The sequence below is a fragment of the Aquila chrysaetos genome, chromosome 12, assembly GCF_900496995.4.
Source record: "Aquila chrysaetos chrysaetos chromosome 12, bAquChr1.4, whole genome shotgun sequence".
NCBI lineage: Eukaryota > Metazoa > Chordata > Aves > Accipitriformes > Accipitridae > Aquila > Aquila chrysaetos.
The window spans coordinates 9,888,238-9,904,512 of NC_044015.1; the positions used below are offsets into that span (position 1 = coordinate 9,888,238).

Below are 16,275 nucleotides of genomic sequence, written 5' to 3' on the forward strand. Positions count from 1 at the left end.
CACTTCAATGGGCAAATCTTAAAACAGCTTATAAAACAAACAAGTATATTTATTTTTAATGATTACTAAAATAGTTTACATAATATACAAACAAATATGCTATCAGGACACACCTGGAAATAAGTCACAGTTGTTTTTTCAAAAAACATTTGTCCAGTGAAATGTCCAAAATGTAAATGCCATCTTTTCCTTCCTGAGCTATCCTTAAACATCCAGAACAGCAGCACTTCCATGTCTTTTTACTGTTCATATTTCTTCCCATTAAAATAAAAAGCACTACCCTTTGCTGGCCCTCAGTGGTTAGAACAAATCCACCTCTGGTTTAAGCGACCACAGCTCTGTGTTTCTCATACTGTGTTCTTCTATATGCTTAAGGTGATTTTGGTCCATTCCACTTAACACCCCAAACCTTTGCTTGTAGAAAGCCAGAAGCTCCAGCACCTCGAGAGGTTTTCCTGGTTAAGAAGGACTTTTTGCAACAGGACAGCTCAAGGGGCTTGTGAATAAAGGATGGGTCCAAGAGCCGCTAATCTCTCAGCTGTTATAAGAAAACGTCCTATTAATTTGAGAGCAGTCTTCACACGTTCCTTCATATGCAATAAAACCAAATGCACACGGACCAATAGTTCAAGAGCATACGGTAACAGCAATGAAATGGAAGTGCTGCAATTCTCTTTTTTTTTTTTTTATTACACAAAATACTTACAATAGAAACAAGTATATGTTTTTAGTCTGCTGTAAGGGATTCTCAGCATGAGGCATGCTAGAAAAAAATGTATTTTAAAAACATGCATTGCAAATCTGTTCTTCACTAGAAGCTTATACAGCAAGCAGCAGGTTATATGCAGACACACAAAGAAAGGTTATTTTTCTAGGATACCAAGTAGTACCACAAATAAATATAATCTCTTGATGCAAAAATAATTATCTTATTAAAATGAGAAATAACCTATGTCTTCCTAATGTTTTGTTTGGAAAGGAGATAGTACACACACAGAGCTGACATTTTATCATTTCCCCCCAAATTTTAAGACTTGCAGAACTTTGACAAAGAGCAGAGAATTCCTGGAAGCAGCAAGGCAAAGAGGTGCTGAGGGATTATTTAACTGACATCAGCACAACTAACATTAAGCAATCCTTTGTACCTTGGCTTTTCTCACTCTCGAGAACTCTCTGGGGCAGGCTCATTTAAGGAAGAAATGCTTGCTGAAAGGTTGTCTACAAGACACAAATCTTTCAAGCAATTTAGCCATTTCTAGAAGTCACCAGAGACAGCCAAGATCTATGTTGTGATCAGATGGATCAAGAAAAAGCTTGTGCTTAGACTCAAATCACCTTATTATCTTTTTCAGTTTATGTTTTTTCTTATGTTAGAAGTAAGCAATTCTGGCAGATGAAGGTGATGTTTTTGCATCCTATTACCTTGTCAAACGCAATACCAGCTTTATGCACCACCAGAAAAGGATCCTCATAACAAAGCCAATAGCGCACCAAGACAGCTTCAGAAGCAGATGCGTGATTCTGCACTAGTGGACACTTACTTCCAGCTCCAGGACACCAAGCCTGAATAAGTCACTGAACACAACTTACCAACAACCAGCAAGTTCCTTGCTTACATTCTGCAGTTGATTTAGAGAAGTCCCAATTACTTTAGCAGAAACAACCCTGGCAGCTGGCGGAATTTCTCTGCACAGAAAGGACTGTATGCTGCCTGAGCTCAGCAGCCACAGTAAGTTCTTCCCTGTTCAGCCATTGCAACATACATTTTCTGTCATCTTCCTTTCCCAAGTCCTCTCCAGTAACTTTTACGTGCATCCCTCCACAGGGAGGCCTTTTTCAGGCCAAACAGGCAACACAAGATGAGATATACGGCTCCACAGTCCACTCAGCTTATCTGTGTCCATGCTGTTGTAAGTACTAGGAACATCTGAACTGGTAAACTTCGCCCAGAGGAAATCCCGGACTTTCTCCTCAACTTCTTGCAATGTGAGGCTCTTCCTTAGGGACTGCTCATCCAGGAGAACTGTCAGCAGAAGAGCCACATCCTTAAATGCTGCATTTTCATGGTCACAGTACTTGTAAAAGATTAAGGTGGAGCCTGCAGGCAGTAACTCAAATCGATGCACCACTGCTACCTTCTTGCCTTCTCTGAACCCAGAACTGAGCTCATTATCTACCTCCAGCTTGACAATGTCACTATCCAATATGGCTTTGTCTGCCCCATTAATTTTGATTGTAGTAGCATTCTGGGAGAAGGCAAAAGCATCAGCAATCTCATTACTTAGGCACCTCAGCGCTTTCTCAGCTTCTTGGCCAGCTGTGAACAGTAAGATGGCCGGCTCCAAATGCAGATGGGAAGCATTAAGATGTTTCTCAAGGAACACATGGGTTCTTTTCCACAGATTGGGGTCCTGACTTTGGTAAGTATTTTTTAGTTTCTTCATCCGAGCCCGAAACGCTTCCAAAATTTGAGTATCTCTACTTGACAAAGTTCCATCTAGAAGACTTGGTATTCCACTCCACAGGACATAAAGCAATGGGACGCTAATTAACAGAACCAGTAACAAAGTCCAGCTTTTGTGAAATCCACTCTGCGATTCACCATCATCTATTGAAAGGAGCAGCAAACAGGAAGAAAACAATGTTTTAAAAGGAGTCAGAAGTCAACAAGCGAGAGGAAAATAAGAGAAAAGAGTAGAATTCAATGAACTCTCATCCCACTCTCAAGCTATTGGTACAGTAGTTGAAGAGCATAAAGAAGATCTTCTAGTTAAAAAACAATCAAAACCAACTTGAACCTCTTTAGCAACTCAGTGAAGTGACAGCATTAAAAAAGGACATTTTTATGCATTGCCAGCTTGACTAAGCAATTGAACATTCTTCTGAAAAAGGAGCTCTTCTGAAAGTTTATCAATACTCCAATTCTATTTAATCAAATCCAAACTAAGAGCTTAAAGTGGTTCTGGAAAAAAGTCAAGCTTTTCCCTACATTTAGGCTCCGCAGAAAAAGCGCTATACAAAACCTGGCATCACCAGAATGGTTTCTGTGTTGGTATTTCTCCTCCCTGTCCCCATAAGGATGAAAATAGTTTCTGCAGCAGTATTTGCATCTCAGACACTAGTGATCAACACTATTAGAAAACATTTGTGGTCTTTGGATCAGTCAGCTTCACAAAGAGTACACACAGCAAACAGTGCACAGGAAGCATATAGAGTATCAGATATTTTGATTTGGTTTTGTATTTTAATAGTTAAATTAACACTTGCTTGACCTACTACGAGCATAAGGCTCGATTCTGTTCCCAGTAAAATCAGTGACAAAATATACCAACCACCCTGGAAACAGGAAAGAACTGTATACCTTATGCTACCTTTTTATATCCTAATTTTTATCAGGACAGCAACACAACAACTGTTAAATAAGAACACCACTAGGTCTGCCTCAGTTTTAATCTTGCAGCAAATCTTGTAAACACTATAGATGGAAGACCTTAAATTCAGGTGGAATTGTTACCTATTATACAACACCCTTCCTTCGTGCTGAAAACACATGCCCTAGCAAGCAAGTCATCTGTTCTGGCAAGGACCCTCAGTTTAACACCAGCTACCAGGAAATTGAGTACTTGGACAGGCATGAAAATGGTTAAATGTAACACAAGCATGAAATAGAAGTGAAAGCAGAAGTCTTACTTGTGGCCAAAGGCTGTGACTGCTTCCCTATACTGGGCTGATCTCGAAATTTAGTTCTGCCTGTTAAAAGATTAAGAAAGGAACGTGAGAAAAATACTAAGACAACAATTATAACCAATCTTCCAGTGGGGAATTTAACAGGGAGTTGAAATCAAACTGCATTATTTTCAACAAAAAGCTGTTCTTAGTTATGCTTTTACGTACAAAATTCTACACAGCTTACAGGAAGGTTAACAAAGCACCCTTGCATAAAACCCTGTTGAAGCAAATGCAGGCCTGCTAAGTAGGAGCAAAGGTGAGGCTGTGACCTCATCCCGTGTAAGGCTGTATCAAGTTTGGGGCTTTCTGTTCTCTTCTGCGTCATTCACCCTCCCATGCTCAAGCAAGGCTCGTCTTGAGCAAGGAAAATGACACATTCACCACTATTACTAGCCTGAGAAGTCCCATTCAACTGGCAGACCAACTCTCCATATACACTATTTGCCAAATGTCAGTTCTTAAGCCATCTTGAGAATCTTGCATAAAAAGCACAAGTCCCAAACCTATCACAAATCACCTGGGAAGATTTTTAACTCTTGAAAAGTTACACAAATAAAAACGGAGGCATTTAAAGTACAAGATGACAAAACAGCAGAGATTTAACAACCTGTTATTTTCTGCACAAGGATCCCATGTCCCAGTTAAGTTTCCTGATTTTGATCAAGAATTTGAAGGACAAAAATGGAAGCTCCATTAACACAAATACTAGAAAAACAACATAATGCAAGATGTAAGTAGCAAAAGCGAAGCAGTATGTTAAAGGCATAGTCTCATATTCCCTCTCCATCTAGCTTGGGTCAGAGGCCTGCTTCATCAGCAGTCAGTTTCTTGGGATGAATTGTGCTTTTAAAGCAAAATGCAAGCTTTCAACTTCAAAAAATACTTTTGGTCTATTTATTTAAATGGGCTCAGACAGCAAAGTACAAGAGACATTATCCATAAAAGAGGGTTATGAACAACTTTCCCAAGAGACCAGTATGAATATATACAGTGCAATTATTGGTCAGCAGGTTTTCTGCATTTAGTCAGTTAATTAAAAAGACACAAGAATTTCTGGCTCCTTGTGAACTACAGCAACTGGTTCAAAGCTGAAGGCTCTTTAATAATATATAACCAAATCAGGATACTGTCAATGGCACTATTGAGAATAAACTGAACAAACACACCCTGCAGTAGTTATTTCAAAAACACTAAAATAAATCCTATAACCTTGTTTCTGTATAAATGTAAATCACAGAAGGTGCTAAAAACAGCTCAGGTTTAAGCCGGAGCTTAACTGCTTAATGAGCTACACTGTTCTGTATTTTCAACCCCCCACCCCAATAGGGCACAGACGTGGAGCTTGTAACTAAGCTTATATAGTCTTCTCATAGTTAACGGATCAAAATCACTTCAATTCTGTAATATTTTACAATGTAGCCCTATTTGCAGAGACTAGGTTTCATATTTAGGAGACAGCTATGATTCATACCCTAAAGGAAAAAATATTTCAATAAACAGTCTAAAACCAGATCCTATCCTACCTAAGAATCTTTCCTTATTTACAACACAATTTGCACAAAGGCCAAGCAAATTATTTGTCTTGCCTAACTCAAAATGCCTAACTCCGGCAGACACTTTAGAGCTTTCAGATTTTCAAGTGATTTTCCGAAGTTCTTCACCCAACACCAAACTGGTCACTCCTGCAGCACCTATTACCTCTGGGACAGGAAAGAAAAAGTACCAGACTAGCAAGAATTCCCAGCATCAATTCATTTTTCAAAGGCTTTTCACAGATGTGCGGCTACTACAAGACGAGCTTCTCTTCCAGAAGGCACTGTGGTTTTCAACACCCCCCCCCCCCCCAAAAAAAACCCCACAAAACAAACAAACACACACACACAAAAACACAACCCACCAAAAAACCCTGAACAAACCTCCCCCAGGTTCTCCAGATTGAATTTTGATTTACAAGACTTTGTTTAGCTATACCTGTTCAGGATAGAAACAAGTGCCGAGACATTTAGAACAGAAGGCTACTAAGAATTCAGAACATTTTTTTTTCCACTTCAAGTACTCTTCCAAGAGGAGAAAAAAACCCCAAACCAACAAATCCACAAAAACAACCAAAGATAAAAATCTGAAACACAAGGAATTAGTCATTAGATGAACAGACTGGAGTTTACCAGCAAAGAAAAATGCTGCTCCTCTCCAGGAGTGTAAGACAACTAATTCAATCATAGCAGGCCACCATTACTCAGGGAAAGGCTAGAAGGGAAGGTGATATGTACAAACTAATCTAGCATTCACTGCTACCAAAAGGTGAAGGTTTTGTTCCCTTCCTCAGCTCACCCCAATGCCACTAGTCGTACATGCTCTGCACTTACTGATTGTCCCATGAGTCAACTCCATTTCCTAACCCAGCCAAAAAAGAAAAAAAAAAAAAAAAAAGAAAAAAAGAAAGAGTGGGTCATTTTCTGTGGTCAGCAAGTTGAATAACCTCATAGAAGGGCTCTGGCATGTCCTGCCTTCTCCAGCTTCCATTTGGATTTGCCTCCTGGGTCCCTTTCCACCTTCCCAGACAGTGTGTCCCAGGGCTCAAGAAAAACCATAAGCAGAGGAAAGGAAAAGAATTCTGTACTTTTCACTTAATTACAGGGAAAGACTAGGTATCTATTTTTTGACTTACTCTGTGATGTAGTTGAGTGGTGCTCTTGATTTTTCTCAAGGAAGTCAGCCTTTCTTTCTGAAACCAAAGCATAAATGAAAGAACTTGCCTATCACATCAGAGGTCAGAATAAGACAGACAAGCCATACATTCTTTTAGCTCTTTCTATTAAATCTTCAAAGGCTATTAGGGGAGGAGTATATGCTGTGCTGCCAAACCAAGCCTGCACCATACAACAGCCTCTTGGACTCCTCTGTAGATGGAGAAAACTAGTATTATCTAATAGAAAGGGCTTAATTTGGCCCTTCACCTTGCTTTTCCCAATATGACACAAAATTATCCTTCCTATTTTTTCTTTAAAAAAGTAACAATGCAATAATGGTAAAATGCAAAGGATGGGAAATTAGCAGCATTACTTGATTACTAATGGAGGGCACCAGACTTTTCACTTCTGAAACCAAAACTATTCAGCAGCAGCTTTATCACTTCTGAAACCAAAACTATTCAGCAAGAGGAAAAAACAAAAATAAACAGTGTAAAGCTACCACCTTAACAACACAGCTATCAGCCCTGGGGGACTCCAGCAAACATGGGCATGTTTATAGCTGCCTGAGCAAAATGCCTGCAATGTGCTCCCGGGAAACAGCAGACCGACACAGATGCGTTCTTGTGCACATCTCAGCTACCTGGTTCACATCTGTGTTTTGCCAGTCTGTGCTCACAATTGCTTTCAGTGCTCTCCCATAAACACTGTGTGATTAGGACTGTTACTGACAGAATGAACACAAGCTACTGCCTCACTCTCTGACCAGTTACCAGCTCTCCTAAAAACCTCCCTTACCTAATGTATCTATTTGGATGTATTCAAACCATGTGTCATAACATAACTACCTTCTGCTGGGCTAAAAAGTATCCCATATTTTCCTCGTCATTGTATTTCCCTATCACTTCTGTAACACATACAGAGTACAATCTTGAGCAACTAACAGAAAAAGTGCTCCCTTGCTTTGAAATCACTTGGTATAGTCAGCTTTCCCCTGCTAAAGTCAAAAGTAACTCATCTTTTTAGAAAAAGAACAGTTTTGCTTTGCTTTGCCCGAGGCAATTAAAAATCTGCTCTCATAACAGTTTTTGAAGCAGGTATGATATTACTCATCTTTTTGTTTTGCTTTTGAAAAAACAGACAGCTATGTATTTATCAAAGTTTAAAACTGTGCTTTCTTGAACTTCAAGGTTTTACACCCAAGCAGATGACTGTCATACTACAATCAGTTTTAGTTTGACTCATGGGCAAGAGTACACCCTGAAAAAAATTTTTTTTTTTTTTTTTTAACTTCTTCATCCATTCCGATTTCAACTCAACAACTCCCCCTTTTGTCACCAACCTGAAAGAATGTCATATTAGCACATTTAAGCAATCATTTAGTACATGAACTAAGGTTACATGGAGAAGGTACTGATAAAACTAGCGTTGTTACCTTTTAACGGTGTATAAACGTTTGGTTGATGCGCTGCTGGTTTCTCGGGTTCGTTACTGTCATAAGCCTTTGCTTTTTCCTTTATTGGATTCTCTTGAAGAAAGTAAATTGAAGAACTGCCTGTCAGAAGGCAAAAAGGAAAAAAAAAAGAGGATTGGTATAGGTGCAGTATCATTTGTGCTCATAGCATCACAAAACTGAAGGACCAAGACATAGTTTCAGAACATACATTATCTAAATCAGTGATTTTCAAGTTGTGATCTCCCAAGAACTACTTTCTTAAACTGTAACCAAAAGCAACTAAGACTTGAAAAGCTTATGGTAAATTTCAGTTCACTACAAATATAGCTGTCTACACCACCACACGCTTTTTTTTTTTTTTTAGGGTTTTTTTAATTTTATTTTTAGGAGTCCTTGGCTTAAAAACACTTGGGAAAAAAAAAACAAGCCAGACATCAAGACACCAAATGCTAACAGCCAAGAAATGCCTTACACTAAAGGGATTCAGTATAAACTCTTAAATACACAAGCATGGGAGTAAAGAGAATTTTCCCCACAGTTTGGGCACACAATTTGCAAACAATAATTGTGCTGTCTTCCATAGCATTAGGCGGAAGGGAAGAGAGAGAAAAACAAATATAGAACATAAGTCCCCTTTTTATGTAGTCCAAGCCATCCTTTAGTTGGGTCTCTTTCTCTCTCTCATTAACCATAATGGCAATCTAGGGCACCTATGCTCCTAACTTAATCCCCTCAGGCAGCTGGGAAAAATCTACACCAACACCTTTCGATTGTTTACCAAATTACACAGCCATTCAGACACTGAAACCCTACTTAGTTAATGTTACTAGCTAGAAAGAATAAAGCCCTGTAAGATGACAGAAGTCGCAGAGCAAAGGTCAGGGCTAGAAAGCCAGTCAAAAGCAGAACATCAGGAGAAGAGGTTTGAAAGGATAAAGTGCAACCACATGGTTGCTCAGATTTGGTGGGGGGGGGAACACGGGTGGGGAGTGGAAAAAGTTCAGGTATGGAATGAAAGCTGTAGTACAGCTGTGGAACAGAGACCATGACAACAGCGATCAAGCTGAAAGGCATAAGCAGAGGAAACAGCAAAGGGAAGAATACAATTGGTGAAACTTTTTCTCTGTGACATTCACACTGGGCCCTATTACTCTTTTAACAGTACTGGGTTCTCCCAGGGTTTAATGTGTTTCTATAGCTCTTTTACCATACACAAGGGCAACGCACAGCTTGCCACCTAGTGTTTACTAATTTTACTTCAAAGAAAGAAAACAGCCTTTTTCTAATATGTTCTGGCAGCTTTAGCGTGCCCATGTATGTGAAGCATACAAGGGAGAAAAAAAAACAAAACCCAAAACACAAACAAGGGAGACAACTGTAAGTTTTAAACTAAGATATTAAGTCACAGGTACAACAGTATTTGCACATAGTGAGTGGGATACTATATTTTTTTCAAAACCATCTTAAAAAGCTGTTAAGTGACTGATTTCCCACCAAGCTAAGAATGAAGATACTCACCAAATTACTTGATCTTCAGGAATGCCAAACAAGATACCCATAATATTTCACTACATACTGAGGTTTTGCAAGGAAAATCTCACTAGTGGAGGCAGCTAGTAAACCACAAGACCAGAAAGATCTATGACTCTAAAGAGGGCTACTCATGCAGTCCATACTTTTTAATTCCTCACCCCTTCTTTGCATCAATCAGTACTCTATGTCTCTCAAAGCATTCTTAAAAGTTGTTGTAAAAAGGAAAGACTTAAATATATACAACTTCATTTCTCACACGAAGACAGCTTGTGAATCAGCACCTTCTGTAACAGTGGGTATCACAAACAGGAAGAGTATTAGTGCAAGCAGACAGCACACATGGCATCCCCCACAGAGAAAAGTAAACTCCCCCTTTATGAAGTTTAACTTCCCTAGAAATATATAAAAATTCCAGTCCAGACATGTCTGTTCTTTCCTTACAAGGCCTTAAGCCTCCTACCCAAAGGATCATTCCTGCCTCCCAGGCAGCTAGTGAGGATTTTCCAATCCACCTTAAATCTGCTTAGCCAGCCACCTACTGCACAGTCACCTGCCAAGAGAGAGTGATCTTCTTACTATCCCCATTTCATACACTGGTTTAATCAAAGCGATTAGAAATCTGCGAGTTCATAAACTACAGGCTTATAAACCAAAATATAAAGCCACTATTTTAACACAGTGGAACTTGTTCTTTTAAGTCTAGTACATATCTATCCCTGTGGGTTCAAAGTTTTTCAACACAGAGATAAGCCTGCAACACACTTGCTGCAGTGTTCCACTGCAACTACAGACAGCACAAACTTGAGTGCCCAGAACACCTAGCGCCTTCCTTTAACTCGTACAGTCATACACTCTACTTGCGTACTTTAAGGCAACTTCAACAGAGATTGCTAGCATGTATCTTTAGCTCACTGATCTAGAAGATGCCTGATTCGAGGCAGTGTTTATAGACTCTTAAAGCATTTTAGCTCTAGAAGCAAGGTCCTAATCTATATTTAAAACCTCTAAGCAGAAGCCAGAAACCAGTTTCTCAAGTTGTGGTTTTGCTTCCACTCTGCTCTCAGGGAAGCATGACAATTACGTCCTTACAAAAATCCACCCTGGTTGTCCTGCTGCCCCACAGACCCTGCGCTCCCCTAAACTCTGCAGAAAAAAACCCAATACCGTATAGCTACTGGCAGGAAGACTGTGAGGGTGGAAATTACTCCTTTGCTTCTATACAAAGCATTAGGGTCTCTTAACATCATACTTTTACACCTGCTGTGACTATAATCAAATACCGCTGTTAAGAGCTCAGGGACATGGGGGGAGGACATCTCTCCCCCAGCCTCATTTTTAGAGACGTCTATATTAAAAAAACCCAAAACACTCAGCTGTACCTCCTAAAGCAGCCCAGCCACATTTAAAATACTAAGCATGTTAGCATCTGCTAGCCGTCATTTGGGAGTAACAGCTTCCCACAGCTTTTTTCACAGATAAACCTTTGTACTTTCCCAAGAAAATACTCATAACCTCTCTCCTCCTCCCTCAAGATAAGATTTTTCCACACCTCCTGGAAATTTTCCCTCTGAAACATAATATTGGCAGCCCTTTTTAAGGGCAATGCCACATAAGTAAGGCCATGCACTGCAGCTGTAACAAAAGAGCTTGGCAACAGCCCTGTCACAAGAATACTGATGGGAATGGTACTAGTCTCAGGCTAGCCCAACTCATCCATCTGAGAATTGCCACATACTAATACTGTATACAGTCCAACTCAAAACAGACCAACAGACTAAAAGGGAAGGAAATACAATTTGCTTGCAGCTTTCTGACAGAATGACAGGCTAAAACCACGTGACTGTATTACACAAAGTCAGCATCTCTCTAAAGTTTTGAGAAGGATACAGTTTTCATCAACTAAAGAAACAAGAAGGTGCCACGCAGAGCTAACACAACAGCTTGTCCAGCCAGGTGTCCAAGAGCAAGTACCAGTGTATGCTTGGTGCTTCAGAGAAAGGACAGGCAAGCCCCAATTATGCACTTCCCCACAAGCAATGTTGCTCACTGTACAGAGCAGTCTTACAGCGATCTATTTTTGCAGCTCAAGATACTTTATTTAAATTCAGTCTTTAAAAACCAAGCAGTGTTAGTACAATCAGTTATTCCCCATTTTAATGCTGTGAAAAAATACTATTCCAAGTGATGCGCTAGGTAAAAAAGCCACCTAAGGGCTTAGCTTCAGCATGCTCTACGTGCACTGATCCTTTTGGAAGGCCGAGAAGGACTCCTCGGATCTTACGCAGGGCATAAAAACCGCAGCAGGATTTCCTCACCTGTACGCCAGGACCACGGTAAAACCTGCAAAGGAGCTAAAACCCAATAAACTCCCTTTGCGCCAGTCTTGTGCCTTTCAGCACCTTTGCAAGCGGCGTGCACAGTAACCTCTCCGAGTTAACACCTACCTGCCGATCTACATGCTTTTATAGGGGGTCGAGTCAAGGAGTCTGGATTCCCAAAGTGACTCTCGTCTCCTGAAACGAGAAACAGGTGAGGGGCGCGGCAAGGCCGGGCAGCTCAGTCAAAGCCCACCCGCCTCCAGCCTTCCAAGAGCACCGAACACCCCTTTCAGACTCACTGGGACACCCCGGTGTTCCCCGCGGGGCTGTCCGGGACGGCACCCCCCCGGGCTGCCCCTGCCTCCCTACCCCGCAGGCAGGGCGGCCGCGGGGGAGGGCGAGTCCGCCCGCCCGCCCGCCCGCCCCACTTCGCGCCGCCCCACCGCGCCCTCGACCGCGGGATCCACCGAGAGGCGCTGCGCACGCCCGCCCGCGCCGCTCACCCTCCAGCGCCCCTCCGGGGCCGGGCTCGACCGCGGCCTCCGCCTCGGCCTCCTCCGCCCGCGCCGCCGACAACCGGGGGCTCTTCCGCCTACGCTTCAGCTCGGTGGCGTCCGGGGGACCCTGCCCATCGCTGCCCCCCACCATCCTGCCCGCTGCCGCCCCGCCGCCGCGCCGCCGCCGCCGCCGGCCCCTGCTCCGGCTCCGGCCGCCCGCCGCCGCCTCTCCGCGCCGCGTAGGACTGAAGCTGCCGCCTTCCCGCGGCGGGGGCGGCTCCGCGAACCTCACTTCCCGCCGCGGGGCGGGATCAGCGCCCGACGCTTCCGCCGCGTCGCCGCCCGCCGCCGCCTGCGCGCGGAGGGGGCGCCGCGGCGTCACGTGGTACAGCGGCCGGCCCGCCATGGCTCGCGCGCCGCTGCCCCGCGCGACCACCAACCCCCCCCCCCGCCCCTTCCTCCTCCTCCCCCTCCTCCTCCCGCCCCGTCACCCCCCGCCCCGCTGAGGGAGCGGGGCCGCCGCCGCCGGAGCCTGCCGCCGCCGCCGCCGCCGCCGCCTCCCGGCGGGAGGAGGACCGAGGGAGGGCCGGGCGGCGGGGAGCGACCGTCCCGCGGCCCGGCTGCGCCGAGGCTGCCCTCCAGTGAAAAAAATGAGGGAGCGCCCGGCGCGCCGAGCCGCCCCCTCGGCCGCGGCCTACCCCCGGTCCGTGCGGGGCCCCGCGGGGGCGGCCCCTGAGGGGAGGCCGAGCCCGCCGGGCGGGCCTCGGCCTGCTGCCGCGCTCACGCAGGCGGGCTGGCCGGCCGGGGCAGGGCGAGAGGGGCCGGCCGCCGTCGGGCGGTTTCTGTTCCCATACCTGCGGGGCCGAGGCGGGCAGGGGCTCGGGCAGCCGGCGGGGTCCCCCCGCCGCGGGTGACCCTGCGGGAGGGCCCGGGCGCTGCCTCCGGCGTGCCGGGGCGGGCGGGTGGGCCGAGCCGGGGGAGGGGGGCTCTGGAGGGACAGCGTCGTGGCTCCATTGGCCGGCCCTGCTCTGCAGGCCGCCTGCACGCAGTTGTGTCCCGCAGCGGGTGCCCCAAGTAAAAAGTCCCCACGCTGTGCGGCTGCGGTGTACTGTAATATAGCATCTGAAACTATTACATGCCTGTGTGTGCCTGGTTTTCCCACCTTTAGACAGCGGACAGGCGTTTTCTGTAACCACTGCACAGACGCCTACCAGGGCAGCAAACAGCGTAGGACCAATTTGGAAACAAGTTGCTAAGCAAATGGAGTCCCTTTTAGAAATTCTAAAGGATTTCTACATGCTGCTAAAGACAGGATTGAGGAAGACGATAGTGACATCTGTGATGGCAGTATCTTAATCTACAGTGCCCCAGGATACGTACACTCGCTGTTTGTGATGGTACTTGTTTTGCAGGGTTGTAAAGGGGGTAGGTGTGTACGCGTTCTGTGCACTCAAACAAGAAGGCTGGGTGAGGGAAGTGCTCTTCAGTCTTCTGCAACTGTCTTGTCTGTACATGTATTTCAAAATAAAAACGATTTTAATGTTGTACTAGCACCCTGTAAATGTTCCACTTTTGTCCAGAAGCAAGTGAGTATTTATGAAGATAAATTATGCATCCCTCCTCCTGTACCAGCAATAGAGGAAACACTGTCATTCTTTTAAGATCTAAAAGCAGAACACAGACACTGACCAATGTTTTTTAAAGCAAAAGAGGATGTAACAAAATACCGCATCAGGAGGTCGCAAAGTACAGCTGAACCATCCATTCAGCCCAAAGCAAGTAGAAAAAGCACTGCCGGTGACTGGCTCATGATTTCTGACTGGGCAGAACTACAGCTACAGGTAGTACCACTTTATTCGCAAGTTTCCAGAGAAAGTTACTAAATGATTACATTGTGTAAATATTTACATAGTGTGTCCTTTATAATTCACCTAGTCACTGCTGATTCTTCTGCAGATTGAGAGAAGAGGTTATTCCTATTTAAATAAAATCCTCCCTCAAACTTGAGTTAAAAACAGACCAGATTTGTTACCTTACAATTCTACATCCCAGCTCATATCCCATGACTTTGTGAATGCTAAAGGAAGAAAAGCAACGTTACCCAACGTCGACACGCTTTTTTGTAACAGTTTTGTGGTGGTGGATGACTTCATGTCCTAGGCCCACCAGTTAATTCTCCTGCCAAGCAGCTTTTCAGTAACCAGCGTCTCATCCCACGCAGGCTGAAGCTACTACCCGCTGGTTTTGTCATGCACTCGCCTCTTTCACTTGCTGAGCTGGAGTTCCACCACTGGTTTCGACACTTGTGCTTCTATGGACAGGATGTTCCATCTGCCCGCTCCCAATTGCCTCCCGTGTTGAGGGGACTGGCTGGTTGTGAGGACAGGGGGATGTAAAATACTTTGATTTTCATGAAGCCCTTGACACCTGCAGCTCCTCTCCACTTTGGCCACCTTGGCTGTTCGTTACTTACGGCAAGAAGCAGTGCCTTTGGCTGGGATGCAAAATGGGCATCAACCAAGAGCAGGGCCCTCAGGGAGATCTTGGCCTCTGCAGATCAGCCACTCAGACTTCTTCCTTCCTGCTTTGCCATCCTCCCCAGTTTTGTAGCCTGGGAGAGGCTGGCCATGATAAAGGAATGTGCTGAATCTGCCAGGGAGGGAGGTGGACTCTGTCCCCTCCTGGCCACCACCAGGAGGGTGGCTCTGCGGGCGACCAAGGAAGCCGCTGCCTTTCTGCACTGCTGGAGAGAAGGTGCAATCCTGCTATCACTACATGCACTGTGCCCACGCACACCTCACGCCTTCTCACCTTCCTGATATGACCAGTGTCGGTGTCGATACTCGCATGCATGCTCACCCCTTGTGTAGCATGACATGCGCATGTCTCATAACTGAGGGATTACAATACGGTCAAGGGACGGACACAAAGTTGGCCTTAGGGCAGGGGGCGGCTCGTGGAGGCCTGGAGAGAGACAGAGAGGAAGCAGGGCACCCTCTGGCCAGTCCTGCCCAGGGGGGCACAAACGAGGTGGCACACACAAGCTCCTTCAGACAGCGCTGGGTGCTGTGGGAACATAAGGGGAACAGAGCACGGGTCAGGGCTGGGCTCACATGCTTCACCTAAATGGCATCTCCCATTGCCAGGTATACCCCTGCCTGGTCCTGTACTATCTGTTTATGGACCTGTTGTCCACAAGTGAGACTCCTCCTTTTTTGAACCTTCTGACTCTCTGCCTCTGTGGCCCCTGTGCCAGTAAGCTTTCCTGCACGCAGCGTAAAGAAGTATTTCCTTCTGCCCATTTAAACCCAACCTCTTACCTGTTTTACAAGTGTCTCAAGTCCTAGTATTGGGGAATTTAGTGAACACATTAGTCAAATCCCACCCTTCAGCCTTCTGCTCTCCAAATTGAGGAGTCCCAGCCACTTAGTGCCTGCTCCTTAACAGCACTGTTTCCATTGCCTCTCCGAATGCTTCGCCTCAGCCATTTGCCGCTGGGCTTCTCTGAGGATGTTGGTGAAAAGGCTGCAAGCTGAGTTCGGGGTGGGGGGAGGCAGTCTCTGCGCTGCTGCTCCTTGTGCTGATGCCTTTCCCCTGGGTGTGCCCTGCTCCATGCCACCACTTCCCATGAAACGTGTCCTGGGCAGGGGGGAATAGGGAAGGGGTTGGACCATACCCATCCCTTGTGCGGGCACAGCAAGGCAAAGCAACATTTTTTGGAAAGCCATTGCCCAAATGAGGCCAGGAGCAGCTACACGCACTCTCTCTGACCTTCCACCTGTTGCAGTCTCTGGGCCACACTGGAAGGGGAGCACTGAGGGGGGTCCCCCCATCCTTTGCCCTCCAGGCTGATGCTAAAGACGCTCCATTTCACAGCCCGCAGCTCCTCAGCCTCCCTGCACTTGCACAACGGGACATTTCAAGAGTCTGGGGTTTGCTGGCTATATGTTCGGGTTGTTTTTCTTGTGGTACTTTTCGTCTTCATAAATTAACTCTCAAAACAGTTCCCTCCTCACAGTCATTTAGTTGTTTAAATCTGCAACGCTGTTGCT

General features: G+C 45.3%; 1 protein-coding gene across 6 annotated transcripts; it reads right to left on the reverse strand.

Moving 5' to 3' along the window:
• Positions 1–28: 28 nt before the first annotated feature.
• On the reverse strand, positions 29–13,252 carry LOC115348663 (torsin-1A-interacting protein 1-like). 6 transcript variants are annotated; one of them, XR_005933612.1, is made up of 8 exons: positions 12,230–13,037; positions 11,853–11,921; positions 7,855–7,974; positions 6,398–6,454; positions 6,096–6,123; positions 4,337–4,434; positions 3,691–3,750; positions 2,524–2,608 (listed from the first exon to the last, which is right to left on the reverse strand). XR_005933612.1 is itself a non-coding variant. In XM_041127512.1 (6 exons), the coding sequence occupies exons 1-6, from the start codon at positions 13,235–13,237 to the stop codon at positions 1,806–1,808; spliced, it is 1,272 nt and encodes a 423-aa protein (XP_040983446.1). In that variant the 5' UTR covers positions 13,238–13,252; the 3' UTR covers positions 29–1,805. The 6 variants fall into 6 exon arrangements, 5 of the variants coding, with proteins under 5 accessions (XP_040983446.1, XP_029887503.1, XP_029887505.1 ...); XM_041127512.1 differs by lacking the exons at positions 4,337–4,434; positions 6,096–6,123; positions 12,230–13,037 and adding an exon at positions 13,078–13,252 and having other exon boundaries at positions 29–2,611; XM_030031643.2 differs by lacking the exons at positions 4,337–4,434; positions 6,096–6,123 and having other exon boundaries at positions 29–2,611; positions 12,230–12,664.
• Between the last annotated feature and the right edge of the window lie 3,023 nt (positions 13,253–16,275).